Genomic DNA, 20,374 nt, shown 5'->3' with positions numbered 1-20,374 from the left:
TTCAAAGACTATAAAAATAATATAGAGGCTAAAAGACAAAAAAAAAATCATGTTTTCTAGTAGTGTAAGTATATAAAAGGGTTAATTATATTACTGTCCTAATTACAGTACAATATTTGAATTGTTTTAGCTATAATATTCCAAATAGTTTTTATAATGCCTTATTTATGTATTTCTCCATTTATTTTCCTCATATCGTAAACTCGATCGGGGTTAAAATTACTGCAAGCTCTTCTGACGTAGTTGTTTCAAATATCTCATATTTTCTTGCTTTGCAGAACTGTATAAATTGAAACTATATCGATGCTTTCTTTGTTCAACATATTATTTGAAGAGAATTTTTGCTGGAGCACATTATAAGTACATTTCAGTTAAAACTTTTTCTTTATATTCGGTTTGATGTTAAAAAATAATTTGAAGAGTAACACATTTAAAACGGCAAAATTTTGACGTTAAAATGATAGTTTATTTTGAGAATGGGGGAAATAATATAATCTACTAAGTTATCATCAGAGACAACTTTACTTGGTCGTTATTTTCAGTTTTCACTTAAAACGTCTCTTTACGCAATTTATCACAGAACACGATTACACCATATTTAGTTTTTACAAATCTTTCAAATACACTAAATCGCACAAAAATTCAAGAAATCAATCAATAATGTCAATACATGACGTTTACTTCAAAGTTTGTTTACGGCATTTTGTACCGGTATACCCGTATACCATCATTTGTTTTATCGGTATTTGCCTCAACTAGCTTCATCTGCCTTGCACACATCAGCGCGATTGACCTCTCTTTCTAGGGCCAGTCCATAGTTTACTAGGTCTATGGTTTAGAGTTATTAAAAATGGAGCGCTACACGAAAAAACAATGCGTTTTCATTATTGAGCAATACTTTTAATATAATGAAGGTTTGACAGCTACAGTTCGCAATTTTCGTAGAAAATTTGGTCGGAATAGTAATTAAACTTCATCAACTAACTGTGAAGAGATTAATTGTAAAATTCAGGGAGTCTGGAGCAATTAGTGGCTGAAACTCATCGAAGTATATAATCTAGGATAGAAGCAGTTCGTTGCGGAGAGTCCACAGGAACGTCATATCGACACCGTGGTCAAGAACTGGGCATTTCGAGAAGCTCTTTTCAGCGTATTCTCATGAAAGATTTGCATTTTTATTCTTACAAAGTTCAATTGGTTAAACAAGTACTGAAGCCTACTGACCACGCAGAGTGAACAGAGTTTGTTGAATGTTTTCTGAAACAAGTGGAGAAAATTTAAATTTTTTGTTGATAAATACGTCGCAATTTGAAAACATGTAAGTTTAGCTTACCCCTTACTAATATCAGTATTTTTCTTTCCAATGTAACAGATTTATATAATTTTGCATAACGGACATCGGGTCTTTTTCTGATTATCTAAAAAGTAAAGAAGAAATTAAAATCAATTTCACAAAAAGTAAATATAATTAACAAATGTAAAAAAATGTATTTTAGACATTTAATTAATATCTACAGTTATTGGCATAACATTCTACATCTCTTATTTATTTTACTTTGAATTGAAATCTTAAAAAGAATAATACACCTTATCACAGGAATATAAATTGTTACAAATTTATTTATGTATATTTATACAAACGCTGACAAGTGACAATTTAATTGACACAAAATAAACAAAACTAAAAATAAATAAAACGACAATTTGACTAATTCAAAATAAACAAAATAAGAAATAAATAAAACAAACGCAAAAAATTATTTTTCTCGTGGCACGTATCTCAAAAAAGTGTCTGGAGAATATTTAAACCATTTTACAATATCTGTTGTAAAAAGAGAGATACAGGGGGTTATGCCACTTTCGCCGAAAATTAAGAATCTCCCTTATTAAACATCGACAATTTTATAAAAATAGCCAAAACGTCGAATATCCAAAATATTTTCTCCTCCATCCCATCGTGAAATGCCCGGTCCACTTGTATTTGTCGCAGAGCCTACCAACTTACACAACGACACCGCAATCACCCCGATCGGACCAACCCGCGCAGAGCGGTCGCCATCGAACATTTGTTGCATTTTGGAAGTTTACACCCCCATGCACACTGCTCTATTCTAATTTCTAATGGTTATTCAAAGTTATATCCTCTATATAACTTACTCTGCCCGGTGCCTGATTGCAAAGTCGTGCGGCCTTGGTTATTGTCTTTAATTTGTACTTTTGATACTTTTTCAATGAATTGTTTGTCCAAATCACCCTCCTCAGCAGGTAAATGCGATGCTGTGTGGTCATCATTACTTATAATATCATCAACATCGTGTTCTGCGAACTGTTTCACAATTTCTAAGTCATCGTTCTGAGCAAACAAATTTGATACCACAGTATCATCATTATCTGTAATATTTACACTGAAATTGTGTTCAAAGAAGTTAACACTGTTCAACTCACCTTGGCCAAACGAATGAAGAGCAGTGGAAATATTGTCTCTACTAATTTCACCTACGTTTCCACTAGTATTCAATTCATCATTTAGCGCCACAGAGGCCAATTCGTCTTTATTTTTACCTGAGTGTTTAACAGTGTCCAAATCACTATCCTGAACAATCAAATTTGTTGAAGTGAAGTCATCATTGCCTGTAACACTTTCATGAAATCTGTGCTCAAAGAAATGTTTCACTGTGTTCAACTTACCTTGAATAGTGTTGTCATCGCTTACATCTACAGCATGCTTAATCACATCTTTCATGGTGTCCAATTCGCCATTTCTCCCCGTATGAAGGTCTTGATTATTTAAATTTTCAGTACGTTCGACAGAGAGTTCAAGAAGGCCCAACTCACTTTCATTTATATCGAAGCTCTTAACAGTGTCCAAATCACCGTTCAAATTCGGCAACGTAGAGTCGTTATAGCCTGTAATATTTTCATTTAATGTGTTTAAAGAAATATTTGACAGTGTTCAACTCACCTTGAATATTATCGCCACCGTTTCCATCTACAGTAGTGTTTAATTTACCATTTGGTGCCACGTAAACTTGTCTATTATTTAGATCTACAGTACGTTCCACAGAGAGTTCAAGAGAGTACAACTCATTCTCAATTGTATCTGAGTGTTTTACTGTATCCAAATCACCTTTCACGGTAGCGGAATTCAGTAAAGTAGAGCCATTATTGTTTGCGGGAATAATGTCTCTGTTATTTAAACCTGCAGCATGTTCAATAAAATTTTCAACTGTGTCCAAACCAATGTTTGGAGCAGTCAAATTCAGTATAATGGAATTAGCTCTGCCTGTAATATTATCTAAACTACATTAAAAGAATGTGACAGTGTTCAACTCACCTTTAATGTTATATCCACTAATTATATCTACAGCTTGTTCAATTGCCGTGTTTTTACTAATGTCCAATTCATCATTATGTAAATCTACAGCACGTTCAACATTGGGTTCGATAGAGTTCAACTCAACTTCATTTATATTCGAGTATTTAACAGTGTTCAAATCATTATTATGAGCAGACAAATTCGGTATAGTGGAGTTGTCATTGCAGGTAATATTGTCATTCAAACTGTGTTCAGGAAGTCCAATCGCATTTTTAATTGTGTCCAATTCACCATTTCCCTCCGCGTAAAGGTTTCTATTACTTAGATTTTCAGTACTATCGACATTGAGTTCAAGAGAGTACAACTCACTCTCACTTATATCTGTAACAGTATCCAAATTAGTAACCAATTGTTCGATATTCATCATGTTGTCTTCCTCGGTCACATCAATTTCGAAAAATAATGGAATCTCAACAGTATCTGAATTATTAGATTTCATATCAAGTTCCATAATGAATTTGACAAAGTCTCCGTTATCAACGTAATCAAATGCCGTTTTGCCGTTTTCGTCTTTAATGTTAGAATCTGCTCCGAGTTGCATGAGATATTTGACAGCGTCCAGTTTACCGTATAGGGCAGCAATATGCAGTGGCGTACGGCTGTGATTATTTTTAATATTAGGATTTACACCTTGTTCCGTCAGGTATTTGGCAGTGTCCAAGGTGTCATTAAAAATGGCGTAATGTAAGGCAGATTGTCCATCGTTGTCTTTGATGTTTAAATCAACACCGAGTCCTGCGAGGTATTTAACGGTGCGTAACTTCCCTTTCAAGGCGGCGAAGTGAAATGCCGTACGACCGTTGTCGTCTTTTATGTTAAAGTTTACACCGAGTCCTACAAGGAACATAATGGTGTCTAAATAGCCATCCGCAGCAGTCAAATGCAGTACCGTACAACCTCTGTTGTCTCTCGTATTACAATCTGCACCACGTTTCATGAGATATTTAATACAATCTAATTTGTTCGTTAAGCAAGCAGAGTGAAGTACCGTACGCCCTTTATTGTCTTTGGCGTTGATGTCTGCACCGCCTTCGACGAGGTATTGGACAATGTCCATATAGCCCTTTCCAGCAGCTAGATGTAGTGGCGTGCATCCGTTATTATCAGTGACATTAACTTCTCCACCTATTTCCGAGGCGATTTCTAAGAAGTCGTTAGCGGCAGCTAGATGTAGTGAAGTGCGGCCTTTGTTGTCATTTATGCCGAAATCTTGGTCGTCTTTTTTGAGATACTTGACAATTTCCAAATAACCTATAATAACAGTTGTTTTAGTTATAAATATTTAATTCAGGTCAGCAGGATAAAAAAATCATATAAAGGAATACATACAGGGTGGCCAAATGAAAACGAAACAGCCATTTTCAGGAACTGCGTCAAGATTGTAGAACAACGCTCAGACCCGTCGATTTTAAATTAAAGGGGGGCATTATTCTTTGCTGGTATTTTTGACTCCGCCACTTTCACCCCCAAGCAAGGGTAAGCATTAACGCAAAATATTTAAATGGCATTGGGGGTTGAGTAATATTTCTTTTGAAAGCTCTTACAATTCTCTTTACAACAGACTTTAAATTTTATAATTCCGCCCAATACTTTGAAAAAAATTCACATTTAAAATTTAAATTATGTTTAGTTGCTTACTTACTACTTAGTTGATTAAATGTTCAAATTAATGACCGTCCATACAAGAATGAAGACTTTGTTCGAAACGTTCGCGCACATTCCGAAGCATTTCCGGAGTGATTCGACGGCATTCGTCGACGATTCTTTGAAGTAAATCTTCCAGCGACGCTGGCTGTGTTTTATAGATTTTACTTTTTAGGTATCCCAACAAAAAGAAATCAAGGGTCGATAAATCCGGTGATCGTGGAAGCCACTCAATGCTGCCTCTTCTACCAAGCCAATTCCGTAGAAAACGTTGGTCCAAATACTAACGGACAATTAACGCATAATGCGGAGGAGCACCGTCCTGTTGAAACATCAAATGATCTTCATCATGGAACATTTTCAATAATATAATTCAAGGCAGGGTCATTCGCGTCTTCCAATAATTGCAAATACATTTGGCCAGTCAAATTGGTAGAAAAAAAAGGACCCACTAGCCGGTCACCGAAAATTCCAGTCCATACATTTAATTTTTCTGGTTGCTGTGTATGCATCTCGTGAAAAACTCTGGGGTTTGAATCGGACCAATAGCGGCAATTGTGACGATTTACCGTCCCGTTCAAGAAAAAACTGCATTCATCAGAAAAACATGTTAAAAAGGAACTGTGGATCGTTCCCTGCCCGCTCACTCATTATTTTGCAATATTGCAAACGGCGGTCATAATCATCCTCATGAAGTTCCTGGGCTAAATGTATTTTGTATGGATGGAATTTATTCTTCTTCAAAATGGTTTGTATGCTAGTTCGATTGATCCCAGACACAGATGCCAGCTGCCTCGTACTTAACGTAGGATCAAGATGAACTTGTCCCAAAACTGCAACTTCACTAGCTTCATTAATTATAGGTTTTTCAATTTCTCATTTCTTATTGGCTACGTCCCCTATCTCTTGAATTTTTTTTGCTAACTCTAGAACATACTTCCTCCTGACATGTCGATCTTGATGTTGTTCATTAAATAGTTGAGCTGTTCTATTCGCACATTTATTGTTCATAAAGTAAAGCGAAATGATATCTATCCTTTCCGCAATGGAATAATCCATAGTGTTTAATTTTCAAAAACACAATTAAATAAACTACCAACCAACGCTTCCAAATAATACTAGAAAATAATTTGGAATCCACTAATTTTACGTTCATTGTGTGTGTATAGCATTCATTTGTTTTTTACAATTGTGTGTTTTTTTACGAAAGTGATAGCAAATCGCCAAAAACCAATGTAACGCAAGAAATACTAAATTTATACCATTGGCGTACTTAACTCGAATGACCGACATTTCTAACGTTACTAATTGTTTGTACATAAGTTTCAACTTTAAAATCAAAATTCTTAATAAGTATTGGACGGAATTATAAAATTGAAAGTCTGTTGTAAAGAGAATTGTAAGAGCTTTCAAAAGAAATATTACTCAACCCCCAATGCCGTTTAAATATGTTGGGGTGATGCTTACCCTTGCTTGGGGGTGAAAGTGGCGGAGTCAAAAATACCAGCAAAGAATGTCCCCCTTTAATCTAAAATCGACGGGTTTGAGCGTTTTTCTACAATCTTGTCGCAGTTCCTGAAAATGGCTCTGTTTCGTTTTCATTTGGCCACCCTGTTGTGTACTTTCACACTTAAAATTTACTCTGCGTATTTAATAAAAAATATATACCATATACATACCTTTCATAACAGCTAAATGAAGCGCTGTATGACCTTCATTGTCTCTAATATTGGAATCGACGTGCTTCGTCAGATACTCAACAATTTCTAAATAACCGCACTCAGAAGCTACGTGCAACAATGTTTGTCCATTCTTATCTTTAGCGTTCACATCGGCATTGAGTCCAACGAAATATTTAACAGTGTCCAAACAACCTCGCGCGCAAGCTAGGTGTAGCACAGTGCTGCCATCATTGTCTCTCACATCAAAGTCTGCACCAAGCCCCAGGAGGTATTCGACAGCGTCCAAGTGGCCACTTTGAGCAGCTAAATGCAGTACCGTGCGACCATAATTGTCTTTAATATTACAATCTGCATTAGAACCCACGAGGTGTTTCACAATGTCCAAATAACCACACTCGGCGGCTTCGTGCCGCGCCGTACGACCGTCGTTATTTGTAATATTAATAGCTGCGCCGTGCTGTAGAAGCAAGTTGATAATGTCCAAGCAACCCTCAGAAGCCGCTAAAATTAAACCCGTGTTACGTTCTTCATCTGTACCGTCCACATTAGCGCCTTGTTCCACCAGAAACTTTACCATCTCGAAATGGCATCCCATGATGGCTCGATGCAAAGGCATATAACCATTCTCGTCCCTAATATTTACCCCACCTTCTCGCACGAGGGTCCCTAGATATCTCAGCGTGTTCATATTTTTTCTGTCGACTCGCCAGTGTTTGATGTTGATTTCTTGACCCCCGGTAGCTTTGAAATGTATGCTTTTTAGAATAAGATGGAGAATTGCCACGTGACCTTCCCCTGAAAGCACAAAAATGAGATTTTCGTTGCACTTCCAGTACCTCAAGCTGCTTTCGTATGTAAAGGAAAGGTAGTTTTCAAATAAATTATAATTTAAACTACAGTTCTGCAACAGACTGTCGAAGAAAGCACGGATAACCTCAAATTCCGGTTTCAATAACAATTCGTCGATGAGAAACCTATGAAACAGTACATTTTGATTTTCGAGATGTATCTCCCTCAGAACGCTCTGAGCCACAAAGTACTCTGCAAAAGTCCTGTGTATGAATTGGTATTCCTCATCGGATTTTTGCACGATTCCTATTTTTAAAAGGTACGTCTCCATGTCCTTGTCACTTCTACAACAATTCGAGAATAAATCAGTATCTGCTTTAGTCAGAATCACTTCTAAAGCGAGGTTGCGGTGATATGCAAGACATATCTCGAACTGGTCTTTGATCGCCAGTTCCGACAGCGTATTCCCACCTGTATTCCCTTTGCCTATGAAGATTTCCCGCTTTTTTTCGATAAACATGTCGTATAGTTTTGTGATGTCAAATTTTTCAGGCAATCGTAGAACAGTTTCATCGCGCATAATATTCTCCTCAAAAATCTCCCCCAACATCTTCACTTGTAACGGTATGGCGGCTAGGGAGCCTTGGTGATCATACGATTTTATCCATGTAGACACTTTGGCTATCAACGTCTTGGCATACCACTCGCATTTATCTTTATCCGCGTCGGATTCTGATGACAGATTACTTGCCCAGTACCGAGTAAGGAAGTCTATCTGGTCTTGTTGCGTGAACGAAAGCATTCTAAATGGTGTAACCTTCAAGACCGCTTCTAATTCCTTAGAAACGTGGGGCCTGGTGGTTACGATAATTTTAGCAAAATTGGGGGCCTCTTGGCACTCAATAAGTAAACCGAGCATCAGACTCGTGTGGTCTGGACTGACCTCATCAACACCGTCCAGCAATAAAACTACTTTTTTGTCCATCGAAAAGACAGATTGTTCGAACTGTGTCAGTCTAGCAGCTTCCTGAGAATCCAGAAAGTCGGTTATATTTATAGTTCTTTCGTTTTGTTTCTGCGAATCTCTTAAAACCTTCGTGTAATCATTAAGGTTAACTCTTATGATCCATAAGCGAGGGTTCTTTTCTTTTATGGCTACCGACAATCTCGTCAGAACGGTGGTTTTGCCTGTCCCTGCAGTATCTGTTATTAATATTAGTTTTTCGTTCACGTCAAAGATATTCTCTTCCGGAAACGTGTCTTCCCTTCTTTCCCTTCTGTTGAATTTTCTTTCGAATGTACGGTTTACGTAATATCGGGACGTGGTTTTATCCAAATCTAAGAGCCGTGTCCCCACCGCGATTGCTTCGCTTTTGATTAATTTTTCTAACGTATCAGAATCTAAAAGTTTCGTAATCTCTTCAACTTTGTGCATTAAAAGTAGTTCTTCTAGGTTAGTTGTTTCGCCTTGGAAGACTATGTTTTTTCGCTTTAGCAGCATATTTTGACATTCCTTTGTGAGATCGAGGAAGGTCACGGATTCGTTAACTTGGAACGTGTCTTTCAGTCCGATATGCTGGACCAATCTGTTATTACCCACAAGGATAACCTTCTTGCCCTGGCACTCCTGTAAAACTGTTCTCAATTTGATACCAATTTCCTTTACTACGGCTTCGTCCATATTTTTAGACCAATTTATTATTAAAATCGCATAGCGACGCAGTTCAAATGTTTCTATTATTTGTGTTAGTGCGTCAATATCGTCATCGGGACCGACATAGAGTTTCCTTTCTTTAACATCTTCGAGTTTGTGAAAAATTTTTAACGTCTGCAGCAAATATCCCCCGCCAACGTTTACGTGGACAACCTTATTCGAATCGGTAAAGTCGAAATCGTTGCGTTCAAATGATACCTTGTAGTCTCTCAGCGATTTGCTGTATTTATCGCTTCTCATTTCACACAATATCGCTTTGACGCGAAGCTCCGTTAAATATTCGCCCTTCGGTTGTTTGAACCAGTCTTCTATTTTCCTGTAGATTTCGTCGTAAGATATTTTGCACCATAAATTCGAATGATGGAAATCCGACAGTCTCTGTTCTATAATTTTATGTAGATCTTCTCTACTGGGGTAGCTTGAAAAAAATTGTAAATTTCTCAGGAAATCCTTCAAGCTTTCATCCGTTATCGTTGCCTTATCTATGCATCTGCTTTGCAAGTTTTCTTTAAGGTAGCATTGCGCGCTCCTTTTTAAATCCGGCAAAATATTTTCACTGAAAGTAAAATAGGAACAACCCTCGTAATAAAACATACTGTCAATACCTGCATCCTGGGAGGTTACGGTGTTTTCTAGGCCCTTCAAATTGATGGCAGCGTTGGTGCAAATGATTACAGTCCTCTCTTTAAATTTACGCTTAATTTCTTCATAGGACAGGAAATACTTTGGTAGACTAAAGTCTGCGTTTTTGGAGCTGTGCGAGAATAGTTGGTCTTTGGTGATTTTCTTACTGTCTTTGTGTTTACACTGAACAAGAACGGCGCTCTCGTCAGACAGTTCTATGACGATGTCATCGTACTTTCCCGCCTCCTTGTTTTCCGTCGATATCTTCCACTTTTGATGGTTGTGAAGTGCGTTTACCAGCGCCACAGTCAACAGATCTAATTGAAATTGTACCCCTTCGAGACCAGCGCTGCCTTTATGCTTTTTATACTTGTCTGCCATTTCAGGTAATTTAGGAACCTATAAAATTTTCATCCATTACTATACTTTGTTGTAATGTTGTATAAACAGATAACCAGAACAGTGACTACTTCTTTGGCATTTTAACAGCTAACTAGATAACAATAGCGTTCTTTGTAGAACTTTAAAATATTATTTTTTTATAATTACATTAATAAAGTTGGTTATTTCACGTTTGTTACCTCTTTTTAATAATGAGAAAATATACAGTGTTTCACATAAGAACCGACACACAGTAGTGTGTAGCTTTATATTAAGCTGCATGCCTGAGAAGTTATAGGTCTTGAATGTTGGGTTTCAAATTTCGAAAAGAAACATATATATCTCAGTTGAACTTTAGAACCTTGTCATTTTCAATAAAAACACGAATAACTAATAATACGTTTTGTTGTGCTGTGTTTTATAAAATCTTCGAAAATTCAAAAGTTGGCTATGATTTTAATCGTCAAACTTGACGATCTGGAAAAAGTTGGAATAATAATTTAATAGAAAAGCAAACAAGTTAATCAACAGAAATAATGAAGTTGACAGCTACTTCCGGTATAACTAAAAGTGCTACGTTATTATTTTCATTGAAGAGAGCATATTTGATAACCCCCGTAAACAAAATTTATATTATATATATATAATTATAAAATAGATAAATAGAAATAAAGAAATACTTTAAATTATTTTTAGTGTCCTTTATGATTTCATGCTTACACTATACACTGAGAGAAATATCTTTTAGCCATAAGTAGTAAATTGATTAACCCTAAGAAAATCACTGCTTTAAAAGAAAGCGTGCTTCAAAAAGGGCAGTTTATTATTAAAGTATTATTATACACGTTATACGGTAATAAAAATTATAAATGTAATCAATACTATTGATACATTTTTCAGATCTCCGGGCATCGACCGCAATGCCCTTTGGATACCGACGCTACAAACGTATAAATTTATGGGACGTGTAAACCGTTACTTTGGTTTATTTGATAGTGTAAATTATAAAACCAATTGTTCCGTTTTTAAGCTTTCCCGAATTTAGGAATCAAACAAGACAGATATGACAAACTATGAAACAGATAATGTCTGATAATTTCAAATTATTAAAAGTATAAAACATGCCTACAGTAAAAACAATAGGTACTGAAGATAACAATTTATGATGAAAACTGTGATATATCTCCTAATATCAGACAAGTTTTTTTATTTTTATTTATTTCACAATTCTAGGAAGCAATTAAGTTATAATAAATTTTGTTCTGAAAAAAAATTAAAGCTTGCTTTTGTGTACTTATAAATCCACGGTAGAATTGTTTTTGTTTAACAAAAAGTGTGAAATAATAATATAGGTAGGTACGTAGGTACGGATAATAAAAAGAAAGATTCTAAAATTGATCCTTCTAGCACATTAAATTAATATCATAATTCACATTACTTTTAATTTGAATTGATTTACTAAATTATACACTTACCTATGATTAAAAATTTGCTCAAATCTGCTGCCATTAATGTCGACAATCGATAATATTATTATTGTTAAGGATATATATGAACTTCACTTACTTTTTTACAGAAAAGTCCGATAGAAACTTCAAAAAAAAAACTAAAAATTCTAACTACACACTACACTGTGTAAACATTAGAAACAGTGGTAATTATGAGTTCATGGCCATGAGTGGAGTGATAAAGAGCTTCTTAGTAAAAAATTCTATGGTTTTATTTGTGATAATCGTAATTATTCATCAACACAGATTAGAGATTAATAATTTATTCAGGAGATATTCTGATTATCGGCCAATCTCAGCACAATTCGATTAACGATCAGTAAAGATTAGAATGGATATTATGGTGACATTAATACTGCCGTTACAAAAAAAATATTTTAGAAATTAAATTACTATTAATTATAATAAACAGTAAGATTATTATTATCTATGCCTATATAAGCGTTTTGAAATATAACTATCATGTTTTAATGCATCGAAATTAAGGTACATACTATTTATATTTCGATTTTTAAAATTCGTAATATACGACAAAATATAAACTTGCAACGTATGTCCCATGAAGTGTTTATTATTAATATAATTAACGTACCTACTTTGTTAATATTTATTAGTATAAGTACTTAAATCTATCTTATCTGCTGAAGTATGTAGATTATGTATAAACCAAATTTTATAGACTCGTCTTTAAAAAGTAAACTACTTATGTTTTTTTTTATAATATATTTTTAATAATAGCATTTGTATTTATACTTTATTGTAAATGATATTATGCTAATTCAAGTCAAGTCTAAGAGTTCTCATCAGATTGACATCAATTAGAAAGAAAACAATTTAGTTAAAAGGGCAAATAAATACATAGGAAATGAATAGGCAAAAATAAGAGTAGAGGCTGGTCCATGTTAGAAAATACAAATAATATTTTTGCGTTCATACGAAATTTTGTTTGTAAATGGACAAAAGTATCTCAAAAAAATTCTACCAAATTTGATTCTTTATTATCCTGCGTCATAAATTTCTTCAAATTCAAAGTACAAATAAATTGTACTTTAAATTCCATTTTTCGCTTAAACAGCAAAGTATCATCGCCACAGTCATGGACAATTAGACCTAGAGCCAGTGGCGGACGGTGCAGGGGTGCATGGGAGGGGGGGGGGGGTTGTGGGGCGGCGCCCATTAATAATTAATTTTAAAAGTGATAATTTCTTTGAAAGTTTGCCTTATTTAATTATTTAAATGTCAAGTACCTTCTAGTTAATCCTCGACATTCTGGGATATTCTAGGACACTACTTATTTTTTAATATTTTCGAAGAAGCCATTCTATTTAAGAAATATTGCTTTATTGAAAAACAGATACACATGTTTGCATATTAATATTTTTATACAGGGGGATCAAAAACATCAAAAACATTAATCCAACATTTATTTTGAGAACACGGCAAAGTCAGAGTATGTATGCGCCACTACAAAACTATTCTACATGAAGTCCGCCAAGTTCAACAAACCTCTCCAATCTTTTTCTAAATGCAGCATAGGTCGAATGTATCATTTCTTCATTTACTTGGGCAGCAGCTTCAATTATCCTGCTTTTCAAGAAATCAACATTGTGTTGCACTGGTTCTCTGTACAGTCTTTCTTTCAAGAAGCCCCCCCCCCCTCCCCAAATGAAATAATCAAGCGGCGACAAGTCAGGGGACCTTGCTGGCCAACAAATAGGACCATATTTTCCTATCCACTTCTCTCGAAATTTTCTGTTAAGCCAATTGCCGACTAGAATTGTTCAGTGAGCGGGACATCCATCTTGTTGAAAATACGCTTTTTGTCTATATTCCAAATGTTCTTCTAATTCTGGTCAGAAAAACGTGTCTAGCATCTCTAGGTACGTATATTGATTTAAATTTGCTATTTGAGGTTTTTGATCCCCCCGTATAAAAAATAAATTATTAATATGCAAACATGTGTAGAGTATCTGTTTTTCAATAAAGCAATATTTTTTAAATAGAATGACTTCCGAAAGTATTATAAAATAAGTAGAATCCTAGAATATCCCAGAATGTCGAGTATTAACTAGAAGGCCATTCTTTCATATTTAAAGATAAAATTTTTAATTCCAAGCAACTTTTCCCCATTACTTTTTCACGTAGCGTTAAGATTTAAGGTACTTTACTCTTCACTGTTTTTACCTTTTCCAAATTTTTTAACACCCTGTACATTAAATTGAACAAATGACTATCTTGCCAAGGGCTTCTGGACAAGCAAAAATTTTTATGAAGTATGATTTTTTTTGACAATTGAAATTTTGTATCCATTTCAGGTATAGGCAACCCGAACTGGAGACACCCTGTATATATATTTTTTATTTATGTGAGTGAATACTGGAAATAAGATTTATTTACATTCTTGGGCCAGTTCCAATTGTAACAAGATTTTTAAAATGATTTCGTGCTTTTATTGAAAATTTTTACACATAAAATATCATGCAATTTATAAAATAAAATGGAAAGTGACAAAAATAATGAAATTACCCTAATTATTAGTGAAAATATAAATAAACAGACCTTATTTCCACGATTCGGTCACATTAACAAAAAAATATAGATAGGGGTATTCCCTCAAATATCTACTGGCAGAAGAAAGGGCCCTAGCCGGCGGGGCCCAGCCAGGACAAAAGAATAAAGTCCCACAAAGCGCCTACACCGGCCGCATTTGCGGTCAGCGGACAGTCCTAGAACAATTCAGAATAACTACCCAAAAGTACTGTTAGTGTAAGTATATCTTGGTTTAGATATTCTTATGACTGGAATGTCAACTAATTTGAACCGTTCTAGAATTGTTCTCTGTCGGAACCAAAACACACCTTAAAATGTACAATTCATGGAACTAATTCTTCAGTTCACTTTACTTTAGTTCATCCACTAAAATTTATTCATAATGCATATATAATGATGTATAAACTCAAAGCTGTTGAAAAAGTGGAGTGTTTATGCAATTCTTATAATATAATAATTCAACAGATAACTATAATGAAATAGGGTTAGGCCATATTCCTCAAAGTAGAAAAAATCAGTTCTGCATTATTAAGTAATATAAAAATATTAATTAAGTACTAAACTTTTAAAACAAGAAATATCCAAGTTGCTTTCGCACAATTGTTATACTTATAACTTAATACTTACTAACATAAAGGAAAGATATTTACTCTTCCTGTCTAGCAAGTTTATAAGTTATAAGCACATCTAACCGTAATAGTGAGTATACCTATAGTAATAACATTCAAAATTATTATTATTAACTTCTTTTTCCCTTATATTGGTGCAAAATAAAATTACACTTTAAAAAGATACTTGAGCTTGAAGTATGATTAATCTTGTTCGTGAACTGCTCAGTCTTTATCATAAGTTATGATTTATAAGAAAATATAAATCAAGGAACGACATCGATATCTCCGATTTTCCTAAATAAAAAATCTACCCATGCATAAAATCGAATGTGTTCTATCTAATTATAATAAAATGCCCTATGCCACTAATTATTTTTATATCGCGAAAGGTAAAAATCTGTTATCTATTATTTCTCCTTCCTCACACTTGCTGGCTTGCTCTTTTATCTGTTTTGTGCTGGAGCCCGACAGTTGACATGCGTAAGTTCTTTTCGTAAACTTGTTTGTTTGTGCGATAAACTAAGAAGTAAAACTGTGATCGCTTAATTCACGTCGTGGACTAAATGATCACAGGTCAATTAGACGTTAAACACTGGCACATGGATTCATCAACGAGGCGTAACGTTAGTCTGACTAACGGAAGTTGCGCAAAAATTTTGCGCCCGTATTGCGCGAATTTAAATAAAAAGCGTAGTCCCATTCACAAAAAGTGCGCGACGAAGGCGCAACTATTAGTTATAATGCCACGTCTATTGTCTTGTGGTTAAACTATTATGAAGCACTAGAAATACTTATAATAATATACTTATTGCAATTAAAAAAATAAATTGCAATGAATTTAATAAACTACACCTTAAGTTGCACGATTTTTATGCATGTCATGTAGGTCTAAATTTTGACGTAACTATTAGCGCAAATAAAAGGCGCAAGGGAAGCGCATTTTTTGTGAAAAACTCTTTCGTCCGACTAACGCCTTACGCCCCTTTCATGAATCCGGCTGTTGGTGTTCGCAAGTGTTCAACGTCTATAGTGTCAATGGAAATCGCCATTAGTTTACCACAGAAAATAATTCATTTGAATTAGTTCGTTCAACTACACAATTCTACACTTTAGTTTATTGTGATTGGTACATACCCAAGAGGTCAATCTGATCTGAAGTACCTACATTGGAAAGCAACTAATAGATTTAGATTTTGAAATTGACAACTGACATGTCTAACCTAACTTATTGCACCATTTTTGATTTTTTTTTTAATTATATTTTACTTGTGTTAAAATGCCTTCAGTGACAAATCTATGTTGTCTATTAACGTGCCCCAACAGATACGCGGTCAATATAAATGCGAAGAAACACAGTCTTTTCAGATTTCCAAAAGATCGGCAAAGGTAAATAATATAGATATAATAAATTAATATTAACAAACACCTCTTATTAGATGCGAAGTATGGCTGAAGTATTGCGGTCGGGAAGACCTGAAGCATCTTTCTCCAGAGGAATTACATAGGAAAAATTACAGAGTCTGTAGCTTGCATTTTGCTGGAGAAATGTTTGCGGGCGTTCGACTGAAAAAATTTGCATTTCCCACAATAAAAGGTCAGTTATCTGCACAACTACAGACACAGCTTTTGTAAATCTTTTGAAAATATTGCTGAAATTTGAAATCATCGTTATTAAAAATCGTAGCTTATAGACTCTTATACTGTACCAATAGTGGCGATAAACGGTTTACTTTTTTGTCGTAAAAGCTACACTTTGCTCGTAAACAATGGTGCCACTTTGTATTATTAGTATTAGTATTCTACCAATAAAATTGTTTCTCCAACAAAAAATAACAAAAAAAAGAACATAAGTCTGCAAACGATTTGTTTTTGAGATATAAAATGATAAAGTTAAGATTATTTTAGTTATAAATATAACCTTATCCTATTATAGCTCAAAACGAAGTGTTTGGCGATCTACATTCATCTGAACTATTTTATTGGTGGAATATTGCAGTATCCTGTACAGTCATTGTGAATTTGATTGTTTAGGAGGGGAAGCTATTTCTTTAGATGAAGAGGCTGTTTGTTTAGTTGAGGAAGCTATGTGTTCAGCTCCAGAAGCAGTCGCACATCTACAAGAATCTTCTGGAAAAGAAATTGGTAAGTACAGTACAATCTGTTAACTGGACTAATTTTGGATTAAAGCATGTTTTGATTATCGAGAAACTAAAAAAAAATTTGATTAATGTAAGTAACCTTTGTTGAATAATAAATTTAAATGTCTTTTGATTTAAGATAATATCGGCGATTACTGAAACACAGAGGGAAATTGTCAATATATCTTAAATAATTTTTATTTTCGCTGCAAATAAATTGTTTATAATTTATTTTATTGCAAATATTTTGTGGTAGTAAAAAAAGTAATGCTTATGTGTAAGGAACAGGAAAAGTAAGGATTTTCTCATGGCTCGACCAATACAGAACCGATATTTTTTCTTATAGAATAAGTATTTTCCTTTCTAGAGATAAAAATACTGTAATATATTTTTTTTAACGAAAACACTAATTAAATTTGCATGAACCAATTTAATTTCAAAGCAACATTTTTAACATACCTAAAATATGTGGCAGTAACAAAAACATGTTTTTTGATGATAATTTGTTGTGTAATCAGTTTGAATTAAATTAAAGATGAAGGCCGACCAAAATAAGAAACTAGCCGTATAAGGGACTGATCCAGGAACACTTAATTATTAAAAAATGAAATTGTTTGTATTTAATTTTGCATTTCTAGCAAAAAATATAATAATGACTTTTTGAAAAATAAATATGTTTCCCCTTTTCTTATTTAATCACGGATATATTGTATATGTATTATTCATCGATGTTTTGTTTGGTTTTAATACTTTTATGTATTTTTTTAGGTTCTGAAAAAACAGTATTAAACAATCCCGGAATCTTTGCAATTGGTCCTCCACTGATATCTTCGCAAGAAAGTTTCAGTAAGTACAAAATTTATATTTGCATTTATTTCATAACTTCCTGTACTTGGAGATAAGTTTTTGATTTCATTCCCTAAAATTACTAATAACTACTTTTATTGAAAGTTCCGTGATGACCATCTTTTTGGACTTTTGAAAATCATTTTTTTGAATATATTTTTAGGTCTTTTTTGACTAAATCAAATTTTGGTTTGTCGTATTACACCCCTTTAAATACAACTAAACTGTCAAAACTAAGTGGCTCTATTTCTTCTTGGCTCTATTGATTTTCCTTGTCACGAATGCATGGCACACTATGGTTTTTTATACTTGTACATTTGTTCAAAAAACCATGTCAAGAATTTTGTTTTAACGAATAAAAATGGTTATGTACCAAATTTGAAGGAAGAAAAATGCAAAATAAAATTTTGTGAGCATCTAGGATGCCATGGAATCAAAAACAGTTGGCTGAAATAGCAAAAGAAAAGTGTTTAATTGGTTTTGTGCAGTAAAATAATTAAATAATAGTGAACTACAAATAATGGTTAACAATGACAGCTTTTTTAAAATATGTGTGTTTCATTATTAATTGGCATATTTTTTACTTTATTTTAAAGCTAATTCAAATAAATTCACTTGATAGGATTTTTAGGACAATTTGTTGAATTAAATACATTTAAACTTAAAAACAAGAATATAAATTTTCTGTTAGTAACAACTATTTCTCATTTTAATTTTTGTATTTATTTTTGAAATATATCAGCACGAAGAAAAATAACCAATAGATTTTTTTTCCAATATAGATACAAAATTTAGTGTAAATATAAAAAAAAATCAAAGCAGGCATTTGTTGCAATGGGAAAATGACCTTTCTGGAACCTACCCATAAAAAATAATCCACTTGATTTCGCCAGCCAGTTTGTATTTAAGGAAGTGTTAACTAACACAAAAGCTAGAAACACTGTATATCTAATTTGATGTGAAAAAGTCATTTTTTAGTTGTTTTTCTTCGAAAATCAAGTAATCTTAGAGTGGTTTTCTATTTATTCAGCTGGGCAGTACCGCTGATGTAAATTTAAAAAAAAACTCACTTTTGTAAATAGAGAAATAAACAATTTAAAAAATATATCAAACTTCAAAGTGTCTCCCAGTATTTCCTCCACTGATTTATCTATTAAGTCAGATTTATAAATTAATTGAGTGAATTTTTGCCTTTAATTAGTTGAATCATTAGTTAAAATTTCTTGTCATATATTTTGAGATAACTGAATAAATTGAAATCACATTTTTTTCAAATTTCAACCGTGCAAATGTCTAAAGGACATAAAAAGGACTATGTACATTTTTTTCAGACTGCTCAATAAATGCCAATTCTTCAACAGTTTCTCTGCCAATGGTGTCTCCGTTAGAAGAATGTGGTATGTACTAATATACAAGGTTTGATCAAAAACTAAGGGCAATTGTTAATTTTATCAGAAAGTATTTATTTAATCTTCAATTTTTATCCCATCCCCTTCAAAACAGCGCCCCTGTGATAGACTTATGTCAACAGAATTACCACTTTGTGAAAGCCTTTTTGGGTATGTCTTGGACACGATTTGCGATTTTGCCTTTATCTAATCTTTAAAAAACGTCCTTTGAGTATCCTTAACTTTGGGAAATAAGAAAAAATCACAGGGAGTCATGCCCGAGGATCTTTTTTTTTCTTTAAGTTGTTACTGGTCTTTGATCAAACCTCGTAGAATATTTTTAGGAAATAGAAAATTCAGTTGTGTTACATTGTGCCATGTTACACTGAGAAAAATTGCTTTAAATATCATTTGTTAGGTTAGTAACAGAATTTTATTTCAGATTACTGGTTACGAATACCCTAAGATTTAAGTAAGGGGAAGACAAACATCTTTAAGATCAGTTATGTGAAAAGAGGGCGATTTTGATCAACTTAAAGACAAAACGATGAAGGATTTTTTTAACAGAAAGGAAATATGTTTTATCAAAATCGACATCAAAGTTGTGTTGTGCAAGTTTATAAAAAGAAAATATGTAAAATTCATTTTCAGACTAATGAACCACACCTTTTTTTAAATAAAGATCATTTTTTTAATAATGACTTGATAAATATCTACTAGAATATATTCAGCAGTTATATATAGGGTGGTCCAGGTAAGGGCTAAATAGTAGCAGACAGAAAAAACTAATATAGATGTTTCTGGTTAACTTGCCTTGATTTTTGTTTGATATAGGAGCTGGAACCTAAATGTATTCATATATTTTAAGTACGGGTACAATTTGCAATGTAAATGACTCCAGTGCCATTTTTATGCGTTTGCATAAATTATATAGTCAGCTTGTTTAATTAAATATAGGGTTTTTCAAAATTCACACAAGAATTGAATTTTGCGCCATTTGCGTGGAAAAGTGTTGCCAACGAAAAAAGGACTGCGTGACAGCTGACAGTGCAGGGTTATTAAAAAAGGAAGGCACTACACGAAATAACGCATTTTCATTTTTGAGCAGTATTTTAAAAGTGAT

At 33.6% G+C, this 20,374-nt stretch overlaps 2 protein-coding genes across 3 annotated transcripts; one reads left to right on the top strand and one right to left on the bottom strand.

Moving 5' to 3' along the window:
* Positions 1-884: 884 nt before the first annotated feature.
* Positions 885-8,046, bottom strand: LOC108911851 (putative ankyrin repeat protein RF_0381). Of its 2 annotated transcripts, none has more exons than XM_018716903.2 (8): positions 6,700-8,046; positions 3,335-4,627; positions 2,963-3,283; positions 2,689-2,907; positions 2,446-2,631; positions 2,158-2,391; positions 1,334-1,418; positions 885-1,257 (listed from the first exon to the last, which is right to left on the bottom strand). In XM_018716903.2, the coding sequence occupies exons 1-7, from the start codon at positions 8,009-8,011 to the stop codon at positions 1,375-1,377; spliced, it is 3,609 nt and encodes a 1,202-aa protein (XP_018572419.2). In that variant the 5' UTR covers positions 8,012-8,046; the 3' UTR covers positions 885-1,257; positions 1,334-1,374. The 2 variants fall into 2 exon arrangements, with proteins under 2 accessions (XP_018572419.2, XP_018572420.2); XM_018716904.2 differs by having other exon boundaries at positions 2,963-3,199.
* An 8,007-nt stretch (positions 8,047-16,053) lies between these two features.
* LOC108911856 lies at positions 16,054-19,938 on the top strand. The gene is made up of 6 exons (XM_018716910.1): positions 16,054-16,265; positions 16,316-16,473; positions 16,911-17,021; positions 17,786-17,863; positions 19,195-19,260; positions 19,694-19,938. Exons 1-6 carry the CDS (start codon positions 16,156-16,158, stop codon positions 19,714-19,716), a joined length of 546 nt encoding a protein of 181 aa, XP_018572426.1. The 5' UTR covers positions 16,054-16,155; the 3' UTR covers positions 19,717-19,938.
* Positions 19,939-20,374: the final 436 nt, after the last annotated feature.

The sequence above is a fragment of the Anoplophora glabripennis genome, unplaced genomic scaffold (assembly GCF_000390285.2).
Source record: "Anoplophora glabripennis isolate ALB-LARVAE unplaced genomic scaffold, Agla_2.0 scaffold781, whole genome shotgun sequence".
In the NCBI taxonomy this organism is placed as follows: Eukaryota; Metazoa; Arthropoda; class Insecta; order Coleoptera; family Cerambycidae; genus Anoplophora; species Anoplophora glabripennis.
The sequence above is the reverse complement of the archived record's forward strand: the minus strand, read 5'-3'. Positions and strand labels throughout refer to the sequence as shown.